This window comes from Tenrec ecaudatus, chromosome 18 (assembly GCF_050624435.1).
Source record: "Tenrec ecaudatus isolate mTenEca1 chromosome 18, mTenEca1.hap1, whole genome shotgun sequence".
Classification (NCBI taxonomy): Eukaryota; Metazoa; Chordata; class Mammalia; order Afrosoricida; family Tenrecidae; genus Tenrec; species Tenrec ecaudatus.
Genome location: NC_134547.1, coordinates 20,452,743 through 20,466,477, shown reverse-complemented (window position 1 = coordinate 20,466,477; position 13,735 = coordinate 20,452,743). Strand labels below are relative to the sequence as shown.

Genomic DNA, 13,735 nt, shown 5'->3' with positions numbered 1-13,735 from the left:
GCAACGACGAAACACATAACCTTCCTCTAGTTCTTAAATGCTTCCTCACCCCCACTATCATGATCCCAATTTTACCTTACAAGTCTGGCTAGACCAGAGCATGTACACTGGTACAGATAGGAACTGGAAACACAGGGAATCCAGGGCAGATGATGGCTCCAGAACCAGTGGTGAGAGTGTCGACACCTGGAGAGTAGAGGGAATGTGGGGTGGAAAGGGGAACTGATTACAAGAATCTATGTATAGCCTCCTCCCTGGGGGATGGACAACAGGGAAGTGGGCGAGGGGTGATGTCAGACAGTGTAACATATGAAAAAATAATAATCATTTAGAATTATGAAGGGTTCATGAGGGAGTGGGGAGGGAAGGGAGAGGGGAAAATGAGGAGCTGATATTAAGGCCTCAAGTAGAAGGCAAGTGGTTTGAGAATTATGAGGGCAACAAATGTACAAATGTGCTTGACACAATGAATGGATGTATGGATTGTGATAAGAATTGTACGAGCCCCCAATAAGATTATTTTTTAAGTCCATCTGGAACTGTCCCTGGGAGGGCTATGACTTTATTGGCTAATTTGAAGAGACTGGACGTGTGGATCATACTGAGCTATGTTATCCTAATGCAGTCTCATTTCTTTAAGCTGCTGTTTCTTGGGTCACTTACTGCCATTTTCATATTTCTACCATTGACATCTTATCTTGTTAAATACTTTGTAGTTTGTCGTGCTATTAAGAGCAGCAGCATTTTAAAATTGTGTGTTTTAATTGACCATTATGGGGTTAGCAGAGGCCAGGAGCAGTGGTGATGGTGTAGTGGGTTACACGCTGGGTTGCCCGCAGTCAGCAGTTCAAAACCAGCAGCCACGCCGTGGGAGAGAGAGGAGGCTTTCTACTTCCATGGAGCTTTCTAGTCTCAGAAATCCCAGGCTCAGCTCTACCCTGCCCTAGCAGGGGTCCTCAAACTATGGCCAGCGGGCCACAGTCCACCGAGGCCATTTATCCAGCCCGCCGGGTGCTTTTGCCCCATTTTTTTTACATCAACATAAGATATGTGCAGTGTACATAAGAATTTTTTCATCTTTAAAAAAAAAAACCCAAAAAACTACAGTCCAGCCCTCCAACGAGTCTGAGGGATAGTGACCTGGTCCCCTGTTTAAAAAGTTAGAGGACCCCTGCAAGGGACAGTAGGAGGGGAAGCTTGATATCAGTAATAGCAAAATGTGATTACATTTTGGAAGCTGATTTTTTATTTTAGTGGCCCCTTGTTGTGGGGAAGATCCACAGTACGGCCCATGACACAATTTCTGCATGTATATTTCCGAGGCGCTGATGATGATTTTTTCATGTAGCTCCGCCCACCGCCCTACATTTCCCGGCTGATCTTTGGAATTGCTGCTGTGGGTCTGGTCCCATACAGGTGGTCCTTAAAGGGAGGCGGATATTCGTTACCAGTTAATTTCAACGTGTTGGGTTTAAGCAAAAATCAGATCGTTTGGGGTTTTTAAAAAATAGTTTATTCCAGTCAGAGCATACTTAAGTCTATTTCTTAAGAAAATGATCAGTGGGAGACATTCTCTCAGACTGGAGATGAAGTTAAAAAAATTTGCATGCAACGCTTCATTAAAATTGATGGCAAAGTCCGAACTGATATAACCTACCCTGCTGGTTTTATGGATGTCATCGCCATTGACAAGACCGGAGAGAATTTCCGTCTGATCTATGACACCAAGGGTCGCTTTGCTGTTCATCGTATTACACCTGAGGAGGCGAAGTACAAGTTGTGCAAAGTAAGGAAGATCTTTGTGGGCACAAAAGGAATCCCTCACCTGGTGACTCACGATGCTCGCACCATCCGCTATCCTGATCCTCTCATCAAGGTGAATGACACCGTTCAGATTGATTTGGAGACCGGAAAGATTACTGATTTCATCAAGTTCGACACAGGCAACATGTGCATGGTGACCGGAGGTGCTAACCTGGGAAGAATTGGCGTGATCACTAATAGAGAGAAACACCCTGGCTCTTTCGATGTCGTTCATGTGAAAGATGCCAATGGCAATAGCTTTGCCACCCGGCTTTCCAACATTTTCGTTATTGGAAAAGGCAACAAACCGTGGATTTCTCTTCCCCGAGGAAAAGGTATCCGCCTCACCATTGCTGAAGAGAGAGACAAGAGACTGGCTGCCAAACAGAGCAGTGGGTGAAATGATCTCTAGGCGGAGTGAATGAAGAGATCTCTACAATAACAAAGTTTCTCTCCCTCCTCCCCCCCCCCCCGTTTAAAAAATTTTTTAGCATAATTTTAAGACGTAATGACTTCTGACTGAGCTATTGGATTGTATGGTATGCAAATTATATGTCAATAAAACTTAGAAATTTTTAAAAAATAAAATGCTCAAAAAAAAAGTTTATTTTATTCTTATTTTTAAATTAAAAGATCATTTTATTGGGGGCTCCTATAACAATTCATAGATCAATTGTGTCGAGCACATTTGTACATATGTTGCTATCATTATTTTCTAGACATTTACTTTCTATCGAGCCCTTGGTACCAGCTCTTTTTCCTCCTCCCTCCCTCTTTCATAGTTTTATTGACATATGGTTCATGTCATACACTCCCATAGTTCAGTTGTATTAAAATGGTTGTGAAATCGTCACGCCAAACCTTTCCAGAACATTTTCTTTCTCCTTATATTCGTTATTTCCTCCCCATTTCCCTCCAATCTCCCCCCAACTCGCCCTCCCTCACCCCATGCTCAAATAAGCCCCTAATTCAGTTATTGTCTCTATAACTTCGCTCCTCCCAGACTTCATAAACCGGAAGACACACACGCGCGCGCACACACATGCACATACATCTGTACATAGATAGACCAACTACAATAACAAAATATGTTCTAAAATTGATGGTGGCAAAGATTGTACAACTCTTCATGATATGCTTGAACAATTGAAGTGAACCGTACATGAAATATAGCGCCAATAAAACTATTTTCAAAATAACGAAATAAACAGGTGAGGGGTTGTCATGAAAAAAAGCAGGGAGTATTAAACACTAAAAGAAAATTTAAATGGCTCACAAGGGAGCTCAAATGGTCAGGTATCACATTTTAACCTAATTCCATCGGTCCTAATCGAGTTTACAATCTTCTCTGTCTGATAGCCAGGCTATCTCCATCCCTCAAGGATGGTCAGAGAGAATTCACTAGAGGCAGATGAATTTTGGGAGATAGTTTTGGCTTAGAGTTGATCTCAGGGCAATCATTTCAGGGATCTATCTAGAATCCGTGACACCAGAAAGTCTGGAATCGGTGAGAATTTGAAAGCCTGACCCACGTCTTCCCCCTCTTGGTCAAGTTTCTTCCGAAGCCTCACAGGGCAGGGCACCATGCACCTCTGATCAAACGGACAGCTGTTGGCGGAGGGAGTCAGCCCCCCCTTCCACCCCAGGGCACCCAGGGCACCAGGCGCTGGGCTCCCAGCGACCTCATGGGACGTAGACCTGCCCGGGGAGCTTTCAGGACTGCAAGTTCGCGAGCCCAGGAGTGGCGCCGCGCAGGTGAGTTCAAACTGCTGACCTGCCTCGCTGTCCAGGGAAGGTCAGGTCAGGTCAGGACTCCCTGGTGGCGCCAAGGGTTAGGCACCGTGCTGTTCTGGACTCCTCGCGCCCGGCCCAAGCCCTCCTGCCCTCCAATGTCGCCGCCCAGTGTGAATGCCGGTAAGCGCGCAAACTGTCTGGCACTGATTGGTTCCAGATAAAGCTGCGGGCGCGATGTGGATGCTGCTATTGGACGAAAGCCCGCGGGTCACCACTGCTGTCCGTCCTCTGTCCGTCCATCCGGCCCCAGGAGCCCACAGCTACGTGTAGTCTGACTCGCGCCGCCGCGAGGGGGCGCTGTGACCCCGCGTCTGCCGGAGAGTGGTGGACAGGGAGCAACAATGTAGCAATGCGGCAGCCAGCGGGCGCTGGTATCAGAAAGCACCTACTGTGTGCCGGGGCCTGTTCTAACCACTGCGGGCACCTACCCCATGGGCGGGGGTAGAACTGCCCCTGAGAGTGTCTTTTTTTATCATTTTATTGGGGGCTCGTACAACTTTTTAAAAATCATTTTATTTAATCATTTTACTAGGGGCTCATACAACTCTTATCACAATCCATACATATATCCATTGTGTCAAGCACATCTGTACATTTGTTGCCCTCACCATTCTCAAAACATTTGCTTTCTACTTGAGCCCTGTACCAGCTCATTTTCCCCACCCTCCCAGCTCCCCCCTCCCTCATGAACCCTCGATAATTTATAAATTATTATTTTGTCATGTCTTGCACTGTCCGATATCTCCCTTCACCCAGGGAGGGGGTTATATGTATATCCTTGTAATTGGTCCCCCCTTTCTACCCCACCCTCCTGGTATTGAAGGGATCATCTGCCCTGGATTCCCTGTTTCCAGTTCCTATCTGTACCACTGTACATCCTCTGGTCTAGCCAGATTTATAAGGTAGAATTGGGATCAGATTTGTAAGGTAGAATTGGGGGTGGGGGGAAAGAAGCATTAACGAACTGGAGGAAAGTTGTATGTTTCCTCGTTGCTACACTGCACCCAGACTGGCTTGTCTCTCTTTTTAAAAAAAATCATTTTATTGGGGGCTCATACAATTCTTATCACAATCCATCCATACATCCATTGTGTCAAGAACATCTGTCCATTTGTTGCCATCATCATTCTCAAAACTGGCTCGTCTCTTTACGTGAGTAAAAGCCCTCTATCTCTCACAAAGCAGGCTGATGGTCTTGAACTGCTGACCTTATGGATGTGTAACCACTTTGCTACTAGTGCTCCCCCACCCCTCCTGTTCCTGCCTTTAGGAATTCTCTCAGAGGCAGGCAAAGAGCCCCTGGAGGGTACAAACAGTCACTCGGGTGACAACCGGCAGAGGGGATCTGAAAGGCAGACCGGGCATCCCGCTTCGGAACCTGCCCATCATGGAAACCTCCCGGATAGCGGTGCTCTCTGCACACGTGGCCTCCCCACGAGACGCTGTGGGCTCGCCAGCATTTAGGATTTGCCAAGGGAGGCACAGAGCCAGCATTCTGAAGGCAGGAGAGCAGAGACCAATAATAATAATAAACGAATCCATCACTTCCATCGTGAACGTAGGTCAAGGTACAGGGCAGTGAGGGTGAGGCTCCTTGGTCAAGGTGCACCAAGAGGCCTCTGAGATTCTACTCAGTGATGGTTGAGCTGAGGAGAGCTAGGGGAACGCAGACAAAAGGGGTGTGAGGGAGGGCCCCAGCGTGGGTGAGGGCCCAGCAAAGCAATCCCTGTGACAGAGTCCAAGCGGACTCACAGTGACCCTATCAGACAGGGTACAGCTGCCCCTGTGGGTTCCCAAGGCTGTAACTGTTCACAGGTGTAGAAAGGCCCATCTGTAGCCCCAGAGTGTGACTGGCGGCTTCAAACTGCTGACCTTGTGATGCCACCATGGTTCCTGGGGGTGGAGCAGGGTGCCTAAGGGAAGGATTTGGCTTTTATATTTATTTGGGGACTTTTATTTTAAGAGGCCGTGGAGGACTGTGGTGAAGGCTCTCTGTGGGAGAGGACTTCCCGGAGCCAGCAAGACAGCCAGCAGTGCTCTGTGGGGTGGGAAAAAGGGGAAACAGACGGGTAACCTGCCAGGAAAATGAGGAAGAAGGAAAGGCAGGTGGGGATGAGGGTGAGAAAAGGCACTCTCTGGCTGCTGGGTGGGAGGGGTGAGTGTGGGGTCAAGTGGATTCTGTTCCCTGGCCCTTCCACCTCCGAGGGCCTGTGGATCACCATTCCTTAAGGCATCGCGGCTGGCCAGAGAAGGTCCATGTCCGAGCCAATGGCCATTCCTTCCTCCCCGTGAGAAGGTTGGTAACACCATTCATGAGTTTTTATGTGCCTGACACTAGTACAAATAGTAACTCATTTGAACATCCCCATCAACCCTAGGAAGTAGGTACTAAAACTATCATCATTTTATGGATGAGGTCCAGGGAGCCCTGAGGCAGGAAGTTGGATCGATGACATTGGAGTCCAGCAATGTGAGCTCTGGGGACCAGGCTCTTACCGGCTCCGATGTGCTGCTGTAGGCTTGCTCTCACTTAGGCTGAGCTGACCTCTAGATGGAATTCCTCCATGGCAGTCACCAACACCTTAGTATGAATTAGTCAACCTCCCCCTGCTGCTGAAGATGAACAATCACGATGATTTATAAGGAGGAGCCTTGGTGGGGTCATGTTTACATGGTGGGCTGCTCACCACAGGCCAGCAGTTTGAAACCACCAGCTGCTTCACGGGAGGAAGACAGGGCTTTCTACTCCCATAAAGAGTGAGTCTCAGAAACCCACAGGGGCAGTTCGACCCTGCTCTGTAGTGGCCGTGTGAGTTGCCATCGAGTCACTGGCGGGGAGAGATGGTTCATAAGGACACTGTGGTAGAGGTGTTACCTAGGCTCAGCTCTGGGGCAGTAATGCCAGGGATTGACGTGCAGGGACACCGAATCCCAGTCGTGTGACCTTGAACAAATAACCTTGCTCATCCAGTGTTCAGCCTCCTAATCTGTGAAGCCCCATCTCCCAGCAAAGAGAGTGTGGCACAGAGCACCCCCAACACATGGCACACCCAAGACTCAAACCCCTGCTGCCTCCAAGGTGCAAGGTCTGAGCTCTGTTGGCTCCTGGACCGACAGAGAAAGGAGAATTAGGAGGAAGTGTGATGTCCCCTTTGCTACGAGACCAGAACTGGAGGGTGCTTGGCTACCAGCACTGAATGTTTAGAGCAGAATCCATAGAAGAATCCTCCTCAAAAGGGGGGAATGAGGAGACAATTTCAAATTCCATGAAATCCACACTTTCTGGAGCCAGGGAGTCTGCGCTGAAACTGTTGCTCCGAGCTACCTTGAAACGGGAAACCAAAAATCTCCCCTGAAGTCTTCCTAACACCTGGCCAGAGCTTAACTCCACCAGTGGAAAAAGGTTGCCTTATGCCTTAGGCTCTTTGAAGATGTAGGAGACCAGATCCACAGCAGCAACTGGACAGATTCCACGGGAACAGCGGGGAGGGGCGTGGTTGTGGGTAGTGAGTGTATGATAAAGGGGGGGCTTAGTAGAAGAGAACGGCTGGGCAACTGGGAGACTGTGACGTCACTAAAGTACTCAGGTAGAAATTGCTGAGTTGATGCATGTTTCACTGTGTATTCCCAATGCGATAAAGAACTCAACATATTCATGAATCATGATAAACTTTTAAAAAAAATCAATAGAGAACCTACTTCTGACTCCTAGACCCAGGGCTTTTGAGCCAGCCTCTGGATACACCCCACTCTCTCTTCAAAGCTGAGGAACCAGGAACCAACTCGGGGAGGTCCAGGCTGCGGTGTGGGCGGGGCTCTCTCCCCGACAGCCAGGCCTCTGGTGTTGATCAGCCAGGAGTGCTGGGAAGGACACGCCCCCTCCTTTCCCATCTGTCTGTGCAGCTGAAAGGGACACTTGAGGACTGTCTGCTCAGAACCGTGGTCACCTGGGGTCTGGACAGGCCTAGGTGCTCCAGGCCACTCCTCCCCTTCAAGGGCATCTTCTGTTGCCACCAGGCTGGATGGGTGCCCAGATCCTGATGGGGCCCACTGGGTCAGGGACTCTGACTTCAGTTAGTAGAAGCAAATTGGGAGGTGTGATCTGTCCTGGGGGTGACACCCCAACCTGCCCCGGCCCTGTGTGCAAACACAGCCAGAGCCCCATCCATTCACCTGCACAGCTGGGGCCACCAGCACAAGCAAAGCAGTTGTGAAAATACTGAAATTCTGGAGGCCTGGTGGGCAAACCTTGGACTGCTAACCACAAGGTCGGCAGTTCAAAACCAGCAGGCGTGGGTTTTGGTTTGAGGGGGTTGGTTCTACAGCTTTGGGCATAGCCACAGCTCACTTCCCAGTCTCCATCCCTCCCCTGGGGCCCTCCTGATCACCCTGTGTCCGGCAGGGCAGGCCTAATCATAGTTCACTAAGGGGTGCCCCTGACCTAGCTGAGTGTGCTGGTGGCTTGGTTTATCTGGGTTGGGTGATGCCCAGCCAATATCTGAGATTGCCCCTGATCTAGCTCTAGTGCCAATCCCTCCTCTCCCAAGCTCAGTCCTCACTCATGGACACTCAAGACGCCGTGTCTAATCTCTCTCTCTCTCTCTCTCACACACACACACACACACACACACACACACACACACACACACACACACACTGCTGAGAGGCAGCCCCATCTCCTTGTGACCCAGAATGCCCAGTACATTCCAGGAGTGGGTGAAAGGTTTAGTAGTGTTGAGAGGTCAGGTATGAGGTCATGCGCCCTCGCCCTGACCCAGGGACTTTGCAGGGTCAGGAACCCCACCCCCACTCAGGGTCCGCAGGGGCAGGGAGGACAGGATGTGAGTCCAGGCGCCAGATCAGCAGGGGCTGTTCTCATGCTCGCGGGCTGGCGAGGAGCGGCTGTCCATCTGGCGGGGCCAGCTGTGGGTGCTGGGACACCAGGGGCCCTGCAGGGGGGCGGCGGGGAGCAGGGTGGGGGGCCTGGGGGAGCCGGCAGGAGGAAAAGAGCCAGGCGGTGTGGCGGTGGCAGAACTGTTATATACAAGGTCTACAGAGCCCGCGCGGCGGGGTCAGGGCGGCGCGGGCCGGGCGCGGTCGGGGTGCGGGCTCAGGCTGCGGGCGTCCGAGTCGTCCGAGGGGCTGGGGTGCCCCCCGAGGCCCCGCTGCTTGTGGAGGCCGCGCAGTTTCCCCAGCAGCTCCTGGACGAAGTCCTGGGCACGGGGTAGGGGGGCGTGTTGAGGGCGGGGCGCTGGCACCCAGGCCCGGCCCGCCCCACCCCGCCCCCGCTCAGCAGCCCCGCTGCCTGGGCCCCTCCGTCAGCTACACCCCCCCACCCCCCACCCCCGCTTCCTGGTCTGCGATGGGAGGCTAGGGAAGGGCTTGGGGTACAAGAGGCACGGGAAGAGGCAGAGGGAGCCAGAGACACAGGGAGAGAAAAGGCGAGGGAGATAGATGGAGAGATGATACAGAAGAGCTAGCTGGCAGAGACAGGCAGGGGAGGAAGAGATGGTAGAGACAGGGGAGAGAGAGATGTGGGAGAGGGGCAGAGGCACACCGAGATAGACAGGGCGAGAGGAAGCGAGCTGGGAGAGACAGAGACCCAGAACCAGAGATCAAGACTACTGAAACAGAGGGAGTAACAACGAACGGGACAAGAGGGAGACATGGATCACTAGGAGGGTCCCCAGAGACGGCTGCTGGACACAACCGGAGACACACAGACACAGGGTGACGTCTGTCCCTCAGGCAGCCTAGCCAGAGAAACGCAAATTTTTTTCCCTTTTAAAGCAGGGAAGGAAGTGGGAGGGGGAAGGGCAGGCTGCCCAGCGCCTGGGCCTGGAAGGATGGGGGCCTCGCTGGAAGGTGGGAAGAAGAGCGCCCGGGTCTGAGGCAGCCACGGGGAGAGAGGCAGGGCCTGTGGAGTGTGGCCTGAGGACAGAGCCCCACAGAGAGGCGGGGATGGGCACAGATGGGATAGCGCCTAGGTTTCCGGGGGGGGGTGGGGGGATAATGGAGTCCCAATGGCAGATGGGGACAGAGGAGAGACAAGGGATGAGGAAGACAAAGGACAACACAGGCCAGAGAAGGGCAGGGGGAGGGGCTCCCCAGGGTTTCCTCTGCCTGCCTGTCCCCTGGGCGTGGCCAACTCTTCCTCCCCACAGGCCATGTCCCAGCCCTCCTCGCCCCCATCAGTCAGGGGGTGGCAGGCAGTGAAGCAAAGGCTTACCTCTGTGGGGTTCTTGCAGGCCTTCAGCAGTCCCTAAACACCCAAACAAAACAAAACAGTAAACAACCACTTCCCTCCCCCCCCCTCCTCCTTCCCAATAAAGCCCGGCACAGCAAGACACATGGAGGTCAGACTCCAGAATGGACCTCCCACCTGGCTCCCTGGCAAGGGGCTCAGAGGGAGAGAGACGTGGCTCTCCACCGCTGCTTCGAAGGTTCAGTCTCAGAATCCCAGGGAGCTCTTCCGCTCTGTCCCTACAGGGTCGCCACGAATGGGCACTGGGCTGGTGGGCTTTGGGTTTGGGGCGGGACAAAGAGGAGACACCAGGCACCGTCGCCCAGAGAAGAGCTGGGAGAGCCACAAAGCATTTCCAACTTCTGGAGAGCACAGATGCTGGGAGCAGATGACGTGTGTGTGTGTGTGTGTGTGTGTGTGTGTGTGTGTGTGTCCCTGAGCGAGGGACGAAGCCTCTCTGAGCCCATTCCTCTCTTCTAGAAAATGGAGGTAAATAACAGCCGGGCCTCACAGGGCTCTGTGGGGGTGAAATGCGGTGAATGACTAACAGCCTCCAGACCGAAGGGCAGCTCTACTCTGTCCCATACGGTCACTGAGTCGGACCAACTGCATGGCCCAAGGTTCGGTTTGGGAGTTTCATGTTCCTCATCTGCAACATGGAGACAATGGCTGGTCCTCCAAGGTATTTGAGGAGGGGGGAAGGAGACCGCAGGTGCACAGCGACTGCGCGGTGTCCAACAGCACATTCACCTCCACGCTAGCTGTGTTTGCATTTAAAGAACAAAACCCACTGTCACGGCCATCTGTGCTGACTCACGGCGACCCTGCTCTCTGAGGTTCTGAGGTCGCCACTCTTTCGGGGAGTGGAAAGCCCACCTTTGTGGAATACCTTAGGGGCACCCCCCCACCCCAACCTCCCTCCCTACCTGGATTTTCCGGCTTCTATCCTCTTCATTCTCCAATTCCAGCAAGTCATCAATGTTGACTTCGTCGGGCATGTCGGCTTCCTAAGGTGGGGAAGGGGGCCAGTCAGGGTCCGTCTTCCCCTCCCGGTTCTGTCCCAGGTTTTGGAAGAATCCTGCCCCGGTTCCGCCCCCCCCCCACCCCCATCCTCCAACCCCAACCCAGCTGACCAGTTCTGGAGCCACAACGTGGCAGTCGGGGACAGCGCCACCATGGTGGGACATCTGGGGATGGGGGAGGGGTGACAGATGGGCTAGAGGAGGCCCTGGGGGCCTGTGCCAGCCTGGATGTCTAGGCCCCTGGGCCCCAGAAGCCTGGCGGCTGGCACGAGCCTCCTCTTGGCCCCAGTTCCCACAGTGGGAAACAGGCCTGGTCCAGTCTTGGAATGTCATCTTCTGGGATTCAGGAGAGGGGCTGGCTCTGCCCTTTCAAGGAGAAGTCTAAGGGCTAGGTGCCGCTGGGAGGGAAAGCAGGCAGGCTGGAGCCTGCTGGGGAGACCCCCTTCACCCCCAGGGACAGGCATGGCTCTGGCTGGCCCTTAGGTCTATAGGCCACCGGGAGAGCTGGCAGCCCCAGATAATGACCTAGGAGGACCCCAAGGTGGGGCATTTGGCAGGAGTTTCGAGCCAAATATCAGGCCGCCAAGAGGGGGCGGGTCTCCCAGTAAATGACTTCTCAGGGCAGTGACCCAAACGTGGGCTGTCAGAGGACAGGCCCCAGCTGCCCGCGTGAGTGAAAGATTCCCAGAGGTTCCAAAGCCCTAACATACCCGCTGCTGACTCTTAGGCTCCAGGCTGCTGGCTGGTCTAGGGGGCTGATGACAGAGGTTTGGACAGACATAAGAGTGTTGCTCGGTAGTTCAAAACCACCAGCCGCTTCCTGGGAGCGAAAGGCTGTCTACTCCCATAGAGTTTTCCAGTCTTGGCAGTTCTAGGAGAAGGGCGTGTGTCCTGCGCGTCCCTACCCAGCTATGGCCGTCACACTTCTGCGCTGCACTAGGTCTGGCTTCCAAGGGCAGCCGGTGTACCCGGGGTCTGTCTGTGGCCTGCTGGTAGGGGCAGGGAGCCGGGTGCATGCCTGCAGCGCATGCCCTCGGGCAGTGATTGGGCCTGCCTTTGCAAACTTGCCTGTGGAGAGGGTCAGCGGAAAGAGGGAGACCCTCGACGGGGGAGACTGGCCCAGTGGGCAGAACAATGGGCTCAAACGCAGCAACGATGGTGGTGGTGAGAGGGGCACAGGACCCAGCAGGGTTTCGTTCTGTGGGACGCAGGGTCGCTCTTGGTGGGAGCCCACCTGACTGGGCAGCCGCTGATAACCACGGCGTGGGCCCACCTTCAGCTCCTGGGGCTTCTGGCTGTTGGGTTGGGTCTACCAGTGGCTGTGGCTTCGGTCATGGGGTCTGGGTGTGGCTACAGTCTGGAAGGCGGGGGTGGGGGGATGGGGATGGCTGGTTGTGGGTTGTGTCAGGTGGCTGCCAAGGCTGTTTCTGTCTGTGCGCCCCTGTTGCTTGTCCAGGTGTATCTGGGACTGGTCCAACCTTGACTCCTTGGGGGCTGTGTCTCGTGGCCGGTGCTGGTGTGTGTGGGGGAGGCTGTAATATGTTGCTCTGTGGTCTGTGTGTGGATGCAGCGTCTGGAAGTGCGTTGTAGCCCCTGCCCTTGTGGCTGCTGCTTCTTGGCTGTGCCTCTCAGGTCGCGGCTGTATCCCCACTGTCACCATGTCTATGTTTGGCTTTTAAAACGGCCCCCTCCCCCACCCTCTCTCCAGATATGGCCGCTTAGGCTCCTCAATCTTGCCTCTTCAACCCCGTTGGCCTTTCAAGTGTCTGTATACATATCTGTCCACCAAGAATGTCACGGAGTGTACACAGCCGCGCAGAAGAGTGTCCTCTTGTGGGCATCAGGCTCCACGTGCATCCAGCCACCCCCCCTCCCAGTAGCCTCCCCTCCCCACACACACACACACCGAGAGGGTAAGGTGTCAGGTCAAGGGGGTCGACCGGCCCAGAACCACCCCCCCAGCTCCCCAGGGCTGCCGGCCCGCCTCACCCGGCCTCGATATAGCTCCTCCAAGCGCCCGTCGATCCACTTCTCCACGTCCAGCCGCCGCTGCAGCTCCCGCCGGTCGTACTTGACGGTGACCCGGGCGTGCCGCTTCTGCAGCCCCCCGGGGCTGCCCCCCGGCCCTCGTGCCCGCGACGGGGGCTGAAGCTTGCTCAGCACCCGCTTGCCCAGCCGCTGCGCTGCCATCGCGGACCTGGCCCGCGCCCGCCGCCGCGCTGTGCGCCTCGCTCCCGCGCCCCCGGGGCCTCTTATGGGCCGGGGCGGGGCCGGCCGGCCGGGGGCGGGGGCTCGCGCTCTCCGCTGGACCCGCCCCGCCCCGGCCGCGCCCGGACTCAGTTTCCCCGCTGCAGCCCGGAGCGCGCTCGCGGGGCAACAAAAGAGCCCGCAGCGGTAGCCCTTTCTGGAAGAGGCGGGGGGTGGGGTGGCTGAGAGCCCCAAACCGGGTGGCCGCGTCGGGGGCTCTAGCGCCCTGGATCCCGAGGGGCGGGGTGCCGGGACAGCCTCCTGGGGACCAGGCCGGCCCTGCCCTCTGGCGGCCACAGCGCCTGCACCCGAGCCCGCGCCGCGTTCGTGGAAAGGGAAGTCGAGCCCCGGTTCTCCTTTACTTTCACGCAGCCAGGCCGCCCTCCATTCACGCATTCACGCACTCATTGCTTCACCCACTCTCTGCAGCAAATGTGCGGGGAGCGCCCCCTGAGTACCCGGCGCTGTTCTAGACTCCGGGGATCAGCAGTGAACAGAGTCCACGACTCCGTACTCAGGGGGTAGATAGGCTTGCGGGAGAGGCCCATAGGAAACGTAATGAATAAGTGCAATCTGTCATAGGGTCGGGAGGAGCCCTGCTGGCCTAGTGGCTATGCGGTGATGG

At 54.9% G+C, this 13,735-nt stretch overlaps 2 protein-coding genes across 2 annotated transcripts; one reads left to right on the top strand and one right to left on the bottom strand.

Moving 5' to 3' along the window:
• The first annotated feature begins 963 nt into the window (after nucleotides 1-963).
• LOC142431646 (small ribosomal subunit protein eS4, X isoform-like) lies at nucleotides 964-2,343 on the top strand. The gene is made up of 2 exons (XM_075536660.1): nucleotides 964-1,011; nucleotides 1,562-2,343. The coding sequence occupies exons 1-2, from the start codon at nucleotides 964-966 to the stop codon at nucleotides 2,201-2,203; spliced, it is 690 nt and encodes a 229-aa protein (XP_075392775.1). The 3' UTR covers nucleotides 2,204-2,343.
• A 5,964-nt stretch (nucleotides 2,344-8,307) lies between these two features.
• On the bottom strand, nucleotides 8,308-13,112 carry PPP1R14A (protein phosphatase 1 regulatory inhibitor subunit 14A). Its single transcript, XM_075537338.1, has 4 exons — nucleotides 12,853-13,112; nucleotides 10,768-10,848; nucleotides 9,827-9,859; nucleotides 8,308-8,810 (listed from the first exon to the last, which is right to left on the bottom strand). Exons 1-4 carry the CDS (start codon nucleotides 13,051-13,053, stop codon nucleotides 8,670-8,672), a joined length of 456 nt encoding a protein of 151 aa, XP_075393453.1. The 5' UTR covers nucleotides 13,054-13,112; the 3' UTR covers nucleotides 8,308-8,669.
• Nucleotides 13,113-13,735: the final 623 nt, after the last annotated feature.

Bases quoted from the DNA above. Each gene is read 5' to 3' on its own strand.
- LOC142431646 (XM_075536660.1), top strand. From the start codon at position 964: ATGGCCAGCGGGCCACAGTCCACCGAGGCCATTTATCCAGCCCGCCGG. The intron at 1,012-1,561 runs GTGCTTTTGCCC...GAAAATGATCAG, and splicing joins CCATTTATCCAGCCCGCCGG to TGGGAGACATTCTCTCAGAC.
- PPP1R14A (XM_075537338.1), bottom strand. From the start codon at position 13,053: ATGGCAGCGCAGCGGCTGGGCAAGCGGGTGCTGAGCAAGCTTCAGCCC. The intron at 10,849-12,852 runs GTGAGGCGGGCC...TCCCCACCTTAG, and splicing joins AGGAGCTATATCGAGGCCGG to GAAGCCGACATGCCCGACGA. The intron at 9,860-10,767 runs GTAGGGAGGGAG...TTGGGTGTTTAG, and splicing joins ATAGAAGCCGGAAAATCCAG to GGACTGCTGAAGGCCTGCAA.